Here is a 15,599-nt window from a genome sequence, read left to right on the forward strand (position 1 = left end):
GAACGCCGAATGTTCCTGTTTAAAACGCAAGGTTTCGCTCGTGACGCAGGTATATCGAACACCTATAACTCTTGTCGCATAAACGTGTACGTATGTATGTAAATACATGCACGGTATACGCGATTTGAATGATGTGTGTACGTAACGGACGACGGTCAAGATATAACGCGTGATAATCTTTCTGTTTATTCATTTAGATACGGCCCTAACCTAGCCTAACCTAACAAATTACAGGTGTCGCATGTTTTCGGGGCTGAATGTGGGTGTGTGTGCACAGCTACGCACACACGTACCTGTGTATCGAGAGAAAACTTGCAGTGCAATCGGCAATTATCGCGTACGATATCCGACGTGTGCGATTAACGATGCGAAGCGTCGCTGCAACGGCATCATCATCGTCGTCGTCGTCGTCGGCCGGTGGTGGTAAATCCGTGATGTGGAACACAGACAAGAGTCACACATGTGTCACCGATCACCTTCCTACGCCTTAATAGGCGCACTCGTTAATCGGCTACCGTCTGCGGATTGTTTGGCTAGCAATTTCGCAGCTCGGTTGCGTGTCGTGCATGCCCTCGTATCGCGTCCTCTCGACGACTTATTATTCATGTTTTTTTTTTTTGTTTTACTCCTCTCGTCGTCGTCTTTTTATTAACGCTGCGCGATTTATTGCACCTGCGATTAATCGGTTTGCGTTCGTGCAAATTTGTCAAAGTCAAACCTTACGCCCGAAAATTTTCCGTCCGACGACGTAACGAGTGTCCTACTTTTCATTCTTGTAATCATTATCGTAATCAAAATCAGATAGGATTTTCGATCGTCAATTTTGGTATCTTACGGATTTGTAAGCGGAACAACGGGAGTTTTATTGAAACTTGAAACTTGTCGGAACGACAAATCAACGGTAAACACGCGGCGTGACGTACGACGTCTGCGGGCTGCTCGGCTCAGCTTTTCGATAGCTCGTTTCGACCTTTTCACGGATTAATACGGACATTTTTTTTAACGACGCGTCGAGCTGGCGACGGATAGAAACAATTGGTAGCCTCAATCTTCCTCTCAACGAGTCACGGATACCAGTTTGGATGGTGAATGAAGGCGCGGAACCCTTCGTTCGACCAATATGGCGTCTTCTCTAACCTCAACGTCTGAAACTCAAACGAAACTGTTCCAAACGTTCGTTCAGTTTTCACATCTCCCTGTACCAGAGTCGTCGAACTCTGATTTCATCCGAGGCGTGCCCGAGAACCAGGTCTCAATATCTCCTCCTTGCCAGCTCGAAAACCGTTGGCTGGTGATTTCGTAGAACAATTTCAACATCCGATCCGTTGCCACAAGCTTATATTATACCTACATGCGTCGCTATCTGTGTACCTATAATAACACGTAGCCGCTCCGCAAGGCCTGCAGGATAATTTTCGGCTCTCTACCAAGCGGAGTAAAGAAATAGACGGTGTGATAAAATTGATGAAGAACGAAGTGAAATAAGAATAATGAGAAACATAACTATTCCGTACACACTTACCCAGGTCGAGACGCTCTCGAATCAACTGTTGCGGTATCGACACAAGAATATATGTATTTCAACACAGCTGCCTATTAAGTTATATATATATATAAATATTATTGAATATAGTCTGGGACAAGGTATAGAAGGAGTTAAATAAATTCCCCGAACAACTGAATTGTCAGGATAACGGTTTTTGGTCTGTGGTGATTTTTTTTTTTTTCAAATATTTTTTAATAATTTTGATAAAAAATGATATAAATCGGGTACTTAATAACAAGATAATAAGTATTATAAACAAGGGGGGGGGGACTAAATACAAAATGTACATTTTTTTTCTGTTTTAAAGTTAGTCAGTATAACTTCATTTCGCAGTAATAATAATAACATTATATTATTATTACGATTACTATTATTATTATTATTATTATTCATGTATTTATGTATATGTATAGTCTGTAAACTTAAGAGAACTAGAATAGATAACTAGCGGTGTTGTAATAATAGGTTAAAAGTGTCGGTAAATTGTTATACTGTATTGTTTTTCGCCCCTCTCGTTTAAGAGGTTTCGAAAATTTATACGCGGTACAAGTGCGGTTGTAAAACTTTTCCGTTTACGCAGCAAAATCTATTCGATCATGCGTGTGTAAATATATATTGCGTTGGTTGGAAAAAAAAATCCGTGTATGTTGCCGCATTGTTCAAATAGAAATTTCGTTCCTCTTTTTTCCCCGCGATCCCCCGATATAAAAAACTTCTTCCCTTCGTCTCTTGCACCTTTGTATCCTTTCGTTTTAACTTTACCCATGAAAAAACAACGAACGCTAAGAATCAAAGGCAAGATCGGAATCAAGATAACATGGCGAAACAAGTGAGGGAATACAAATCGAAGAATAATAACGAAATTAAATAATGATTAAAAATTTCAATTACACCAATAATCATAAAAATAATAATACGACATAGAGACAAGCATAGGTATATATACTCGCGAAACAAAAATAACTCTAATAATAGGGATCAATTCATTTTGCATTGATCGATCGGTTTACACGGTAGATAAATTATAATAGTAATAGCCGTAGCATACAATTAATTGAGTGAAATGATAGGCGTTATTACGTTAATGAACTTGACTTCTTGTAAAAATATTGCTACATTTTTATCATATTTTCTTAATCGTTATTATTATGATTATTATTATTATTATTCAGCATTATTATTATTACTGTTATTATTAGTATTAATATTAATTACTTCATTTTTTTTTTTTTTTTTCTTTGAGAGGTTTTTCACGTTTTTCACCATTTTTTTTTCTTTTTCTTTTTGTTGTAAATTACTGTTTTCATTTTTTTCCCTCTCCTCTTAAACGTTATCAACTCTGTTTGCAAAAAATAGATTATTTTTTTTTTTTTATTTATCGTTTTACTTTTAATTTCCATTTCGGCCGAAATTGGTGCGCTTTTTATTACCACTTTCTTCTCCAGTTTTTATTCCCCATCGCTTTCCACAAACTCTTTCCATCGGTAAGGGATTATCTCATTCAAAGCGGTTTGGCCTTTCATGATTCTAATATTACAGGGTATAACAATATATTTGTAAGTAAAATGATACCGTTATAATATAAATAAATATTCAACACAACGTTTTCTCAAATCAAACCTCGGCGTGCATCGTTCCAAGTCTTTTCGTCTTTTCGGTTTGCAGTGAATCAATTGCAATGTTGATTTCTATGAATAATTTCACGAAATTGTTTAATTCGATTCTTGTTCGTACTATTTTGTAGGTATATTTTTTTTTTTGTTTTTTTTTTTTTTTTTTTTTTGCCCCCCTCGTATTTCTTTTCCCTGACAAGACGCGAATCAAATGATAATTAATCGTTAAACGATGTAACGCCAGAGGGAAACGAAAGATTTCCAACGAAATAAAGAAACTCGGGTAAAACAGAGAGAGAGAGAGAGAGAAAAAGAGAGAGAGAACATAAAAGAAATGAGAAGAATATATTAGCCGTGGAACGGAACTGAATTAAGATGAAAGTAATAAGGTTTGTAATAAAATAGAGGGAAAAAAAAAGCCGAATAAAGGAGAAAAAAACAAAAAAAACTTCGTCAAATAACGGCATATAAAAAGTTAAGATTTCTGTATTTACTTTTTTGTTTTCATAATTTGTTTGTTCGGTTTTGTTTTTTACTCCTCGCTATACCTCTCATTTCAATTGGACATATATACACGCTAAAAATTTGTTAAAAACTACTACACACCTATCTGCTTTATCGTATATATATATATAATATTCATGTATATAATATATGTTATATAATATCAATCTTACGGTTTAAAAATTGGAAAATCCTAATTTTAACACACGATTGTTGCGTGTAAAATTTCCACATGGTTTAAAGAAAACATTGCTTACTCACAGCGTTACCCATTCGGTTTCCCTGCCTTGTTGCTTTCATTTTCTTTTCATCGGCGTTATCATTATTATTGTTATCGTTATTGTTACAATTATTATTACTGTTTACGTCATTATTATACGTACCGTTACTCTTATTATTATCGTTATTACTACTATCGTTATTGTTACGTCATTACCATAAACTATCATCGTTAATATTATTAATTTTACAGACGTTGTCGTTGAGCATTGATTTGTATGTGATTTTTTGTTTGTTTGTTTGTTTGTTTTTTTTTGTTTTCTTGTTTTTTTTTTTTTTTATCATTATTATTCATCTGAAAACTACCCTAATTTAGTTTTAAAAAAATTCTTTGTCTCTCTCTTTTCTGTACTCATATAATACACCCACAGCAAGCCTATAGATGCACGAAACATTGTATATATTTTTTTCATATGTCTAATAAATATATTTACGCGTTATCGTTATTTGACTGAGGTTTGAGGCGTGTGTCCTTGTCTCTGATTCACCAAGTCGAAATTTTACCAGCAACAGCCATAATAATGGAAAATATACAACGCAAGAGGCATATCGTAAAAATGATAGATCGAAACTGTAATTTTTGGGAACTCCTTAATTTTTAACCAATCATCTGTTCGTTCAATTTGTTTTCATATTCTGTCTTCTACAACTGACATCGGATCAAAGCGATTTTCCACTAAAAATTGATCGTTTCACGCAACATCTGCGATTTCGATCACGCAATATTTTCGAAATGCCCTGAGCGTTGATATATCATCAATTTGTTAATAGTGTCTAATATAATTTGTAACATTTATTTTTTAAGACAAAAACTATCATTACTTTATTTTTGTTCATTTTATAAATTCAATTTTTCTTTTTTTTTTTTTTTTGTTTTTTTTTTTTTGTTACTTTTTTATCAAATGCTTGTCGATTCACTCGTCATGTATAATTTTTGCCGAATTTGTTTGTTTATTCTCTCTCTTTTCGTTTGATTTTTTTTCCTGTGTCATGCCTCTTAAAAAGTGTTGTTTTCCTTCACTGTTACCATATGTACGAATATACATATATTTTTATATATTTAATTCAATGTGTGTGTGTGTGTGTGTGTGTGTGTGTGTGTGTACGAGCTATATATCGATTTATAATATAACTTATTATTCTCCAATCACAATTTGCGCAAATATATAATATATAATACAAACCACTTTCACATAGACGATTATTAAGCCACGAAAATTAATAATATGCATATTATACGCGAGGAAAATATGTGTATGCACTTTTTTTTTTTTTTTTTTATGTATATATATTTTTGTCGTTTGTGTACTTTTTTTTCTTTTTCTTTATTTCTTCTCTTCCTTCCTTCCTTCTTTCTTTCTTTCATCTTACATATCAATCTGCTTATGACTCTAAGTTTTCCAATTATCCCAAATCGAATTCAATTTTCATGTTTTTCCATTTCAGGACAAATTTGGATCGGGTCGCACGATCAATCGTATTATTTCACGATAGCATTGACCCGTGTATAATGCGTCGAAGATGAAACGTGTTGCATTTTCATTATTTGCTCCAAATTTGCCGCTTTGCCAATAGTCGTCATATCGATCAACAACTTTTATCGCTGTCCTACCTTTCACCACATTCGAGTAAAGTGAAATAAAGAAAAATAAAAAAATATATATAAAAACGAATATCAAGAGAACGAAGAAAATTTCTAAAAAAAAAAAAAAAAAAAAAAAAACTTTTCACTCATCATTAATACGTGTCAAATTTTTATTAAAAATTTGTAATCTCGATACCGTGATCAAAACTTTCGCCTTAGCGAAAGGCAGAAAAATCATAGATGGAGAAAAACGAAACATTTGAAGAATTTTATTTTTTTTTTTTCACCCCCCAAACGAATCGCGCAAAAACTGTACAATCTATGAAGGTGCTGAAGAAGAAAAATTGATCCGACATTTGAAAAAATGAAAACGAAATATCTTATCGTGACGAAAGTTGCCAATTATTTATCAACGTTTTTATATTTGAAAAATTACATTTTATTTCAGAGCCTGCACAGTTCAAAATACAAGACGCGCGTTGAGAAAAAGCTAATACAATACTGGCCCATCACCCAATTATTTTACTGCATTTTAGACAACTTTATTCCAAAAGGGAAATTACAGTAATCTAATTTTTTCATCTTCTTTGCTCACACGTATTTTTTATGTTTATTGTTTTTTTTTTTCGTTTTTCTTCATTTTCACGTTACACATCATGCGAGCGTAATATTATCACGAGACAACAGTGAGGAGAAGCTAGATCAATTGCGGATAACAAGTAAAGTCAGTGGAAAAAATCGAAAAGTTCGGCTCGAAGCAAGCGCGCGATTTTACAATATTACGAACGTCAGATCTGTAGTTTATTTTATTTATTTTATTTTTTTATTTTTTTTTTTTACGTGAAACGAAATTGATATGTGTCCGCCCTATTTTTCATATTAATCAACGACTTGAACAAAATCCAGTTACGTACACGGTACGCACATAATAATATTATAACGTTATTACATATCTCCTATTACATGTCTCGTCTTTTTACATATACAGTATAGTATAATATTTATATATATATAATATAAGTAATGCACTTCCGCTAATATAATATTATACACAATACTTGTTAATATTACAAAATTGGCAGTTTTCGTTGAGTTGATTTCGTTCCCAAAATAATTTTTTTTTTTTTCTATTTTTTCTCTCCTTTCTTTACCTTTTTCAAATTTTACTTCTCCATCTTTCTAATCGACAAAATATTATTATTGTTATTTATTATTATTTTCCTTATTTCTTCTTTCATTCGACAATCACGCTTTTCATTTTTCTCGTGTTTAATTTGTGCCTTCTTTTTTTTTTCTTTTTCTTTTGTGTTTTTTTTTTTTTTTTTTTTTGTTACAAAGGTGGGGCAGCACAACGCACGCTACACACACGTTGAAAATCTGCACGCAATTTTATCGATGATTACGTCTTTCGACGAAACAATAATTGTATTAACGTTCTGTAATTTTTCAATATTTATTCAAGTTTCGTCTTTATTAAACAAAATTTTGTCATACTGTCTTTCCATCCTTTCAACTCGCTCTCTCTCTCTCTTTGTCTTTCTGTCTCGCTCTTTTCACCGCCAATAGCTTCAATTTATTTTTGTTCAATTTTTTCATGATACTTTACTTTGTTTTTTTTTCTTGTTTTTTTTTTTGTTTGTTTGTTTTTTTTTTTTTTCATTTAATCATTATTCTGATTCCAGAGATGTTCACAGCCTGCATATGTTATATAGTGTGAGGTTTCCTAGTTAATTGTTTACAAATTGACCACTTTTCCATTGATTCCTTCAATTTCCCTAGTTTGCGTTATTGTTTGTCTTTCTCCCTTTCTCTATCTCTCTCTCTTTTCCTTTCGCGTCGTCTCCTATATCTGTGGCTTTCATCTTTCTATTTTCATTTTGTATATGTATATACGTATATATAACTTGGGTTATTCACAATGATAGTAATAATGATAGTAATAACGAATGTGTCTTTTGCACGCCTGTTTCAGCAACAATTTATCACCTCGATTTCCGTTTCCATCGCTTGTATGCATGTTTTTTTGTTTGTTTTTGTATTTTTCCAACTTACATATATATATATATATATCTTTTTGTTTTCGATCCTATCGTTTGTCTCTGTTATACCCATTGCTTCTCATTGTGTCTCCTTTGTGTCACTATATTTCACACGTTGTGCGAATACATTATGTAACATATATTGGTATACATATAGATGTTATATAAGAGACGATTGTTTAATAATAACGAATTGCGTCGGTATATTATTGATGATTACATATATATATATTACATATTGATTCGGTGTTCCAAAAGTTTGTACGCGCGTGTAAATATTCATTATAGTATAATCTAAACAATAATCATCTATCTAAATGATTTATTTCATTTCGTATTATTATTTTTGTATCACCACGCGTTTCTCCATTTTTTCCCTCAGCTATATCTTTTTCCTGAATAAAAGTTATTTTCGCGTCATGCCTCGTTTTTAGTATTACTGTTATTATTATTTCTTTTTTTTTGTTTTTTGTTCTCTCTTCACATTTTGGCCCTGCATGTTTCATCAAATTTTGTACAAAGTTACCAGTATTATTGTTTGCTTGTTTGTTTCGTTAAAATAAAAAAAAAAAAAAATAAAAAATCTATTAAAATCCCATCTTTTCGCTTTTGTCAAATTTAATCGTAATATACGTAATATTTCTTATTCCTTCCCGTATTTTCTCCGTTTGTGCAGAAATAGGCACTATTTCACGGTATGATTGAACAAATATTGGAGTTTGAGAAAAAAAAAAAACAAAGATGGAAAATAAAAAATTGCAATCGCACATCCCTGAACAATTGCATGTATTAGAAGATATAAATACATACATATAATATATAAATATATTGTCGATCGATCGTAAAACTTTATTTTATATTTCTTTATTTGTGTGTGTGTGTGTGTGTGTGTGTGTGTGTGTGTGTGTGTGTGTGTGTATATATTTTTTTTTTTTTTTGCTGTTGTTTTACGAATTAAGTTTGGTTTTCTTTTTTTCCTTGTTTTCCCCCCTTTAGTTCGGTTCCTTTTTATCCGCCGCTACGTATATGATAAGGACAATATGCAGACCGTGTATACGTGTATGATATATATATATGTATATATATATAATATAAGTGTATACCTGTATTACATAGGGGATATTAAATATACATCGTAGTAATTGATTAATCGCTACGTAAATATTTAACACGTCATCGCCATTTGAAATCAAAGTTTTTCTCTCAACAACGCTGCCACCGAACCCCGGCCATCCAAATCCGAAATTTCCTTCCTCCGCGTTGTGCAAATTTTATTAAAATATAAAATATACGTACTACGATAACTTGCCATTTTCCTGTCCCTCACTCTCTCTCTCTCTCTCTTTTTCTGCCTCTCACACACACGAATAAAATACTTACGTCCATTCCGTTTTGTTTTATGTGCTTTATGTATAACATCGCACACACACACTCAAATATGTGTACATATAAATACGCTCAATTGGTGACGAGTCATAAGGTATATGATACATCATTTATATTAAACTGGGCCAAAAAAAAACGAAAAATTTTTTTTTTTCAACGGTACTGTAAAAACATTGTTCACGACGACAAATAAAAATTATCCTCAAAGTTTGAGCCCTTAATATTAATATTAAGAGGCGTATCGTTACATCTATTGATTTTTCAACAGTTACCGCATTTTTTTTACCCAAAATCCGTCAATTATCAATCTGAAAAATTTCATCAATCCATATTTTTGAAGGAAATTAAATTTCCTACAAAAAAGCTCTCCAACTAAATTGACGTAGATCGAGCCGTTTCCTTCTAGTTCTTCGGTTTTTTTTTGTCCCAGTCTAATTTACACAGTGACCGCCTATGCAATGGTGCAGAGTGTGCGTGTATTATTTTATACACATGTACATTTTAATATATCGTATAATACGCATGCCTACACATTATATACGTACATATTCGTAGGAATTGCTAGTTTTTTTGTTTTTTTTTTTTCCAGGTGCGTATGTTTGCGTGTGCGTGTGTGTGTGTGTATGCTAGCGATTAGCGTTGCCGAGAAAAGTTATTCTTAATAAAATCCGAACGATAATAATAAAAATAATAATGATAACAATAACGGTAATGATATTAATAATAATAATAATAATAGTAAAATAACGCGAAATAAACAAGCTACAAAGCACAAGTGATGAGATCAAGATTTGATAATTGTATAATACTACACTCCTACAATTCTTTGTGTTTTTTTTTATTTTGTCACTTTTTTACTATATATATATATATATAATAATAATAATAATAATCGGGCAAACCCGCTTCTAATTTCAATCAATCGCTCGCCGTGCGAACTTTTGTCTACGTATATATATGCTGTAACGCGTTGTTTACCGATCGATATGACGTTGTATGTATATTTTTTTTCTGACCCCGTTATATGTACTTATACTGCACCTACCTAAGAAATAATAATAATGATAATAATAATAGTTTGAAAAACTACCAAGAATTATAGAAAGTAAAAAAATAAGGAGAAATCAAAGACAGATGAAAGAAAACACTGTGTAAAAAATATGAAAGAATTTTTTTTTCTTTACTCTCCCCATACTCGCGCACCTCTCTCTACCTCTCACATCAATTTTTATAAAACTGAAACAATATTTTATCAACAAGTACCGCTATGTATAAACTTATACGCCTACATCTTTACATGTATTACATGATGATACTTCATCAATAATAATTATTAACAATAATGATAATAATAATAATAATAAGAAGAAGAATTGTTACAATAATAATAGTAGTAGTAGTAGTAATAGTGGTAGTAATAATAATAATAATAATAATAATAATAATGATGATAGTAATAATCATAACGAATGAGAAAGTAACGTATCTACGTATGTAAAAAATATTTATACATATTAGGTTGGTGTGTGTTTGCGTTTGCGCGTGTAGGCGAGTACCTTCCGCCGTGGGAACATGCCGGTGGACGTTTTTTTTTTTTTTTTTTTCTTTTTTCAACCCTTCGTTACACGAACCGCGCTTCCGTACACGTTGCGTACTACTATATTCATTGTATAAATATGCATTTTAAAACTGCATACCGTCTCCGTGTTCGTATAGTATTTGGGGCGCCGCGGCGTTGCGCGGGATAATTAATTTCGTTCCATTTTTTTTTTTTTTTTTCCTCCCTCGTCGTTTCCGAAACTACGCGAGCACATCAACAGCAGCAGCAGCAGCAGCAACAATAACAACAACAATAATAACAATAATAATAATAATAATAATAATAATAAAATCAATATGTTCGATTCGCTTGGACGTATAACGGGGAACGCGTGAGTAAGGAAGGGTTTCGAAAACACGACAGTGTGTATGTGTATTTATGCGCGTGTGTGTTTAAAACATTACATGGTTACTCTCATATGCCTTACTCCCTGCCTTCTTTTTTTTTTTTTTTTTTTTTTTTGTTTCTTGTTTTTTACGTAATATTATTTTCGACACTACAATCACATTGTATGAAAGAAAAATAAAATATATATATACATATATATACATATTCTGTTGGCAGATTTCGAGAACCGATAGACCAAAATTGCCATTCTTAATAGATCATAGGTGTGATTCGTTGGTAGATAATTTCAATAAGCAAGATAATCGTTGAGGCTCTCCCAATGGGCATTGATCGAAAAGACCGAATCAAGTAATCAATATGCTTTTTTTTTCTTTCTATTTTCTTTCCTTCCGCTTTATTGCTATCGTATTCCTTTTTCCTTATTCTTCTTCTCCGTTTATTCGCCAATATGTATACATTATATGACGGGCACTGGGTGTGTTACGCTCGGCAAGGCGATCGCGAGCAAGGTGGCGGAATGACGCCACATAACGCCTTTCGTAACGGAGGTAAGAAACAATAATAAAGAAAACAAAAAAAAAAAAAGGTCTATTTTGCTGTACACAGTACAATTACGAAAGTGAAGTACGAATTTTCGGGTAGAAAAAATGAAAAAAGAAGAATAATATCTAGTCATTTTTTCGAAACTTTTTCTCTTACGATCCAGCTATTACACACATGTTATACTTTATCGTGTGTGTGTTTGTGTCTATTTCTGCGTTTATGTATTTATTCATGTATTTACGAATTAATTCGTGCATGTTTGCGTGTGTGTATGTCTATATATTATATGTATATTACAAAAAAAAAAGAAAAAAAACATGTATTAACAACGCGGCGATTCAAATGTAGAGATAAATAAAGAAGGGAAAACATTCAGAACGGAAGGGGGGGGGGGGGGGAGGGGGGGGGGAAGAACACCAAACGGTTCGAAAGAAGATTGACGACAAAAAAGATCCATCTTCCGAATTTTACAGAACTAAACGAAATTACGAAGGTTGTGTATTGTTTTCTCGTTTCCCTTTCAGTCCTCCTTTAGTTTGATTTTTTTTCTTATTTCTTTTAGGCGGAGCAGGGGGGGGGGGGGGGGGGTCGATTTAGTAAATTTTCATCACCACCTACCCGCGTTCACGTATACAAAAAGAGGGAAAAAAAATGGGACACAAGAAATGGGTTAAAATCGTTCGGGAGGGAAATGTGAAAAGAAGGAATCTGTACTATGTGTATATATACATATAATAAAGTGTGGGAAATCTCCCCCCCCCCCCCCCACTCAAAAAACGTAATGGAAAAAAAAAACTCCCTAGACTCTCGGAAACGTAGACCGTATAATAAACAACTTCGAGGGGTTGTTTGGTTGGTATTTAAAATTGATGCAGGAATTCAAGGAATCAGCTGGATGCATCAGCTGTTGGTGTATAAAAAAAGGCAAGGCAAGGCAAGGCAAGGGGGCGTTTAGATCAACTGGTACAGCTTGAAAGAACCGGCCGAAACGTCGGCGACAAAATAACCTTATAAAGTGTGCGTATAATTCGGCGAAAGAACACCGAAGCGCGCTGCCTGAACCCTGAATATGAGCGAGGATCCAACGGTGTGTGAACAGGAAACAGCTGTAGTTTGGGCCCGCTTCCGGTCCGCGACACCGCCACCCAGACAAACCTCTCTCTCTCTCTCTCTCTCTCTATTTCTCTATTTCTCTCTCCTAGCCTTGCCTTGCCTTTCCATTCCTGTGTATCTACGATGTTAATATACACGCGTCTCTGCGTCATTTATACAACGCGGTATTATTTTATACAGGACTAGTATATTACGTGTACAAACTTTGCCGCGGCATTTCAAAGTTTTCGACAAATTGCCAAGGTTTCGGATTTTCTTCTCAATTGTTTGGTGAATTTTCAAGAAATTTCAACGGTTTTCTCATCGCCTCGTCTCGGGTGTTCGTTTTCTTTTACTTTTTTTAGACTGAAGGTAGGTGAAAATTGTTTTAACATAATGCAATAATTATCGTACGTACGTGTACGCGATTTTTCGATCGCATCAAGCTTGATCGAAAATTGTTGTGGCAAGATACGGAAGATTGAATGATAAACTCATGGAAGGTACTCTAAACGTTGAACTTAAATTTTAATTACCGATCGTTGACGGACCGCGGAACAGAAAAAGATTTTAATAAAAACTAGATATTCCCGTCAAGCTTGATGGACAAAAATTACAGTACACGCGACAAACGGTTTCAAAAATTTACAATTTCACCCGACTCGCGAGAACTTTGGAAAAACTTTACCTTCCGGTACCCACGGCACGAAACGATTATACATCGAAACTACCGCATCATGGCTCAAGTTTAAAATCTGCACAGCGACGAAATTTTTCCACCAATCCAAAACGTGAGTTATCGGAGCTTGTTACATTTTTGTTCAAAGCGATGGCTAAGGTTGGCGGAGGTTCCTAACAAGAGAACAAAAAGCCTCGGCTTTCTCACTCACTTTCCCCTCTATATTTCTTTCCTTCTTTCTTTCCCTCTACCGATATCGAAGCAAAGAGATCAAACGGCAGCTTCTTAACATTGACTTGTACACAATATACATACCTTAATACGATAATAATATTAATAATAATAATAATAATGATAATAATAATAATAATAATAATCTACACAACTTAAAACTCGACGCGCGTCTTTCTTATCCATCCTATATATAGTTCACCGTAACTGAACTTCAACTTATATCATACAATCTATACCAATATATATAATATTTTTGTTACTTGACTTATCGAGGTTTGTTATGTTTATGTATATACGTATGTATAATATATATACTGTGTATAAAAGGAAAAAAAAAAAAAAAAGAAAGAAAAAGAAACATATATCGCAAGAAGATGAAGAACCATCCCCGATCAGTACGAGACCCACTCATTGTCGACACCGATGTCGGAAAGCATGTCCGTAACGTCGGGTGTACATGAGAATTCGAAATGTGACCCGCTGCTTGAGCTGTCGGTTTCAAACGAGTCGAGATCGGTGGCTATGGTGTCGATGTCGAGATCGAGCTTGAAGTCACAGGGTTGAATTTGGAAGAGATCGGTGAGACAGTCGAGGTCGGCAAGGGGGTTCGTGCTCTCCTCCATTTTAACAACCGGTGTCGAAGCCGAGCATCCGGTCGTCGTTGATCCGGTGCTGGTGGCCGTAGCCGCAGCCTCGAGTGGTTCCTCCTTGACGGGGAAACCCTTGCAGGACGTCGAGGACGAGGCGGAGACGGAGGTGGTGGTGGAGGACGAGGACGAGCAGGAACTCGAGGATAGCACGGAGTTCCTCGGGTAGTTCCTTATCTCCGAAAATGGCCTTATCGGGCTCGACGCCACGATGGTGTCGGCGCCGCAGGTGAACTCTGGAAGCTCGACGACCTCCTGCTTGATATCACCCTCCCGCTTCACCTTCGACGGCGTCGCGATCGAAGTACAATCGGCGTAAGCGTCCTCGTAAAAGCTCGCCGACTCCGGCGAGTCGGGGAACCGGGTGTCGCAAGATGGGCTGTTCGGCACCTTGGCAGTTATTGTCGGTGGTGTCGGTGTGTAAACGGAGCCCCGCTTGTCCAGGGCCAGTCTGGCCTTTAGCCTAGACAGAGGACTCGTTGTCGGTACCGACTGGAGCCTCTTTACGGGTGTCTGAAGGCTGCTGTTGTTGTTGGAGTCGTTCTTGTGCTGGATCTTCGTCACCCCGGACGTCGCGGACTGTTGTTGCTGCTGTTGTTGCTGCTTCTTCGAGGTCTTCTTAGGCGCGTCTTTGGCCTTCGGGGACGGCGCTGGTTTCGTTGTCTTTTTTCGCGGCCTGTACTTGTAGTCCGGATACTCCGTCATATGGTATTGACGAAGGGTCTCAGCCTCCACTATGAAAGGTTTCCTCTCGGCCTCGTCCAACGTCTTCCAACGTCTACCCAACCTCTTGCTTATCTCCGCGTTGTGCATGTCCGGCTGTGCCTCGCAGATTTTTCTACGCTCGATCTGCGACCACACCATGAACGCGTTCATCGGACGTTTTACGTGGTTTGGGTTGTTCTTTTTAGTCTGTAACATAAAAGGGAGAACGATCTTGTTTAGTACACGCATATGATTGCCCCACTCTTAACGTTGCAACGTATAACATATCGATATTCGTCGTAGTGTTCACGAAGATGAAAAAACAAAAAAGCCATCCAAAAGTTGCACCCGGTTTTACAAGCTGGTCATCACCCAACGGGTAAACCAAGCCCTTTGGGAGTGGCGCGGAACAGCTGTGTAACTAGAGTTTCCCAAACGACGCGAGGTGGTCCTTTGAACATGTACCGCGCGATTGAAATAAACGCTTCACGGCGCATCCAGATTGGAATAAGTTGTTATCGTCATGACGGGAAACGACACGGTGACAGTTATAGTTTTCGACAAAAGGTACAATACGCAATTAAACGACGACGGTATAACAATTTGGTTTACGACGATATTACATCTTCACATTTGTTTTACCTTCATACGGTAGGTACGTGAGCATTTACAGGATACCTTACGAAGGTGTGCCTATAACGTCAAACTGAATAATACAAGTGTGGTGATGATGATTCGCTATATGAGAATTGCAGAAAGAGAGGTTGGAAGACAGAGAGTAATAGAGTGAGAGAGAGAG

General features: G+C 35.3%; 1 protein-coding gene across 1 annotated transcript in view; it reads right to left on the reverse strand.

The window, feature by feature from the left end:
• Positions 1-2,869: 2,869 nt before the first annotated feature.
• The window catches only part of LOC124224893 (transcription factor SOX-4), a 39,663-nt gene continuing 26,933 nt past the window's right edge, over positions 2,870-15,599 (reverse strand). Inside the window, exon 2 of the mRNA XM_046637167.2 lies at positions 2,870-15,007. Coding sequence (XP_046493123.1) covers positions 13,841-15,007 — 1,167 coding nt within the window. The 3' untranslated portion in view covers positions 2,870-13,840. The remainder of the gene's footprint in view (positions 15,008-15,599) is intronic.

This window comes from Neodiprion pinetum, chromosome 1 (assembly GCF_021155775.2).
Source record: "Neodiprion pinetum isolate iyNeoPine1 chromosome 1, iyNeoPine1.2, whole genome shotgun sequence".
Taxonomy (NCBI): Eukaryota; Metazoa; Arthropoda; class Insecta; order Hymenoptera; family Diprionidae; genus Neodiprion; species Neodiprion pinetum.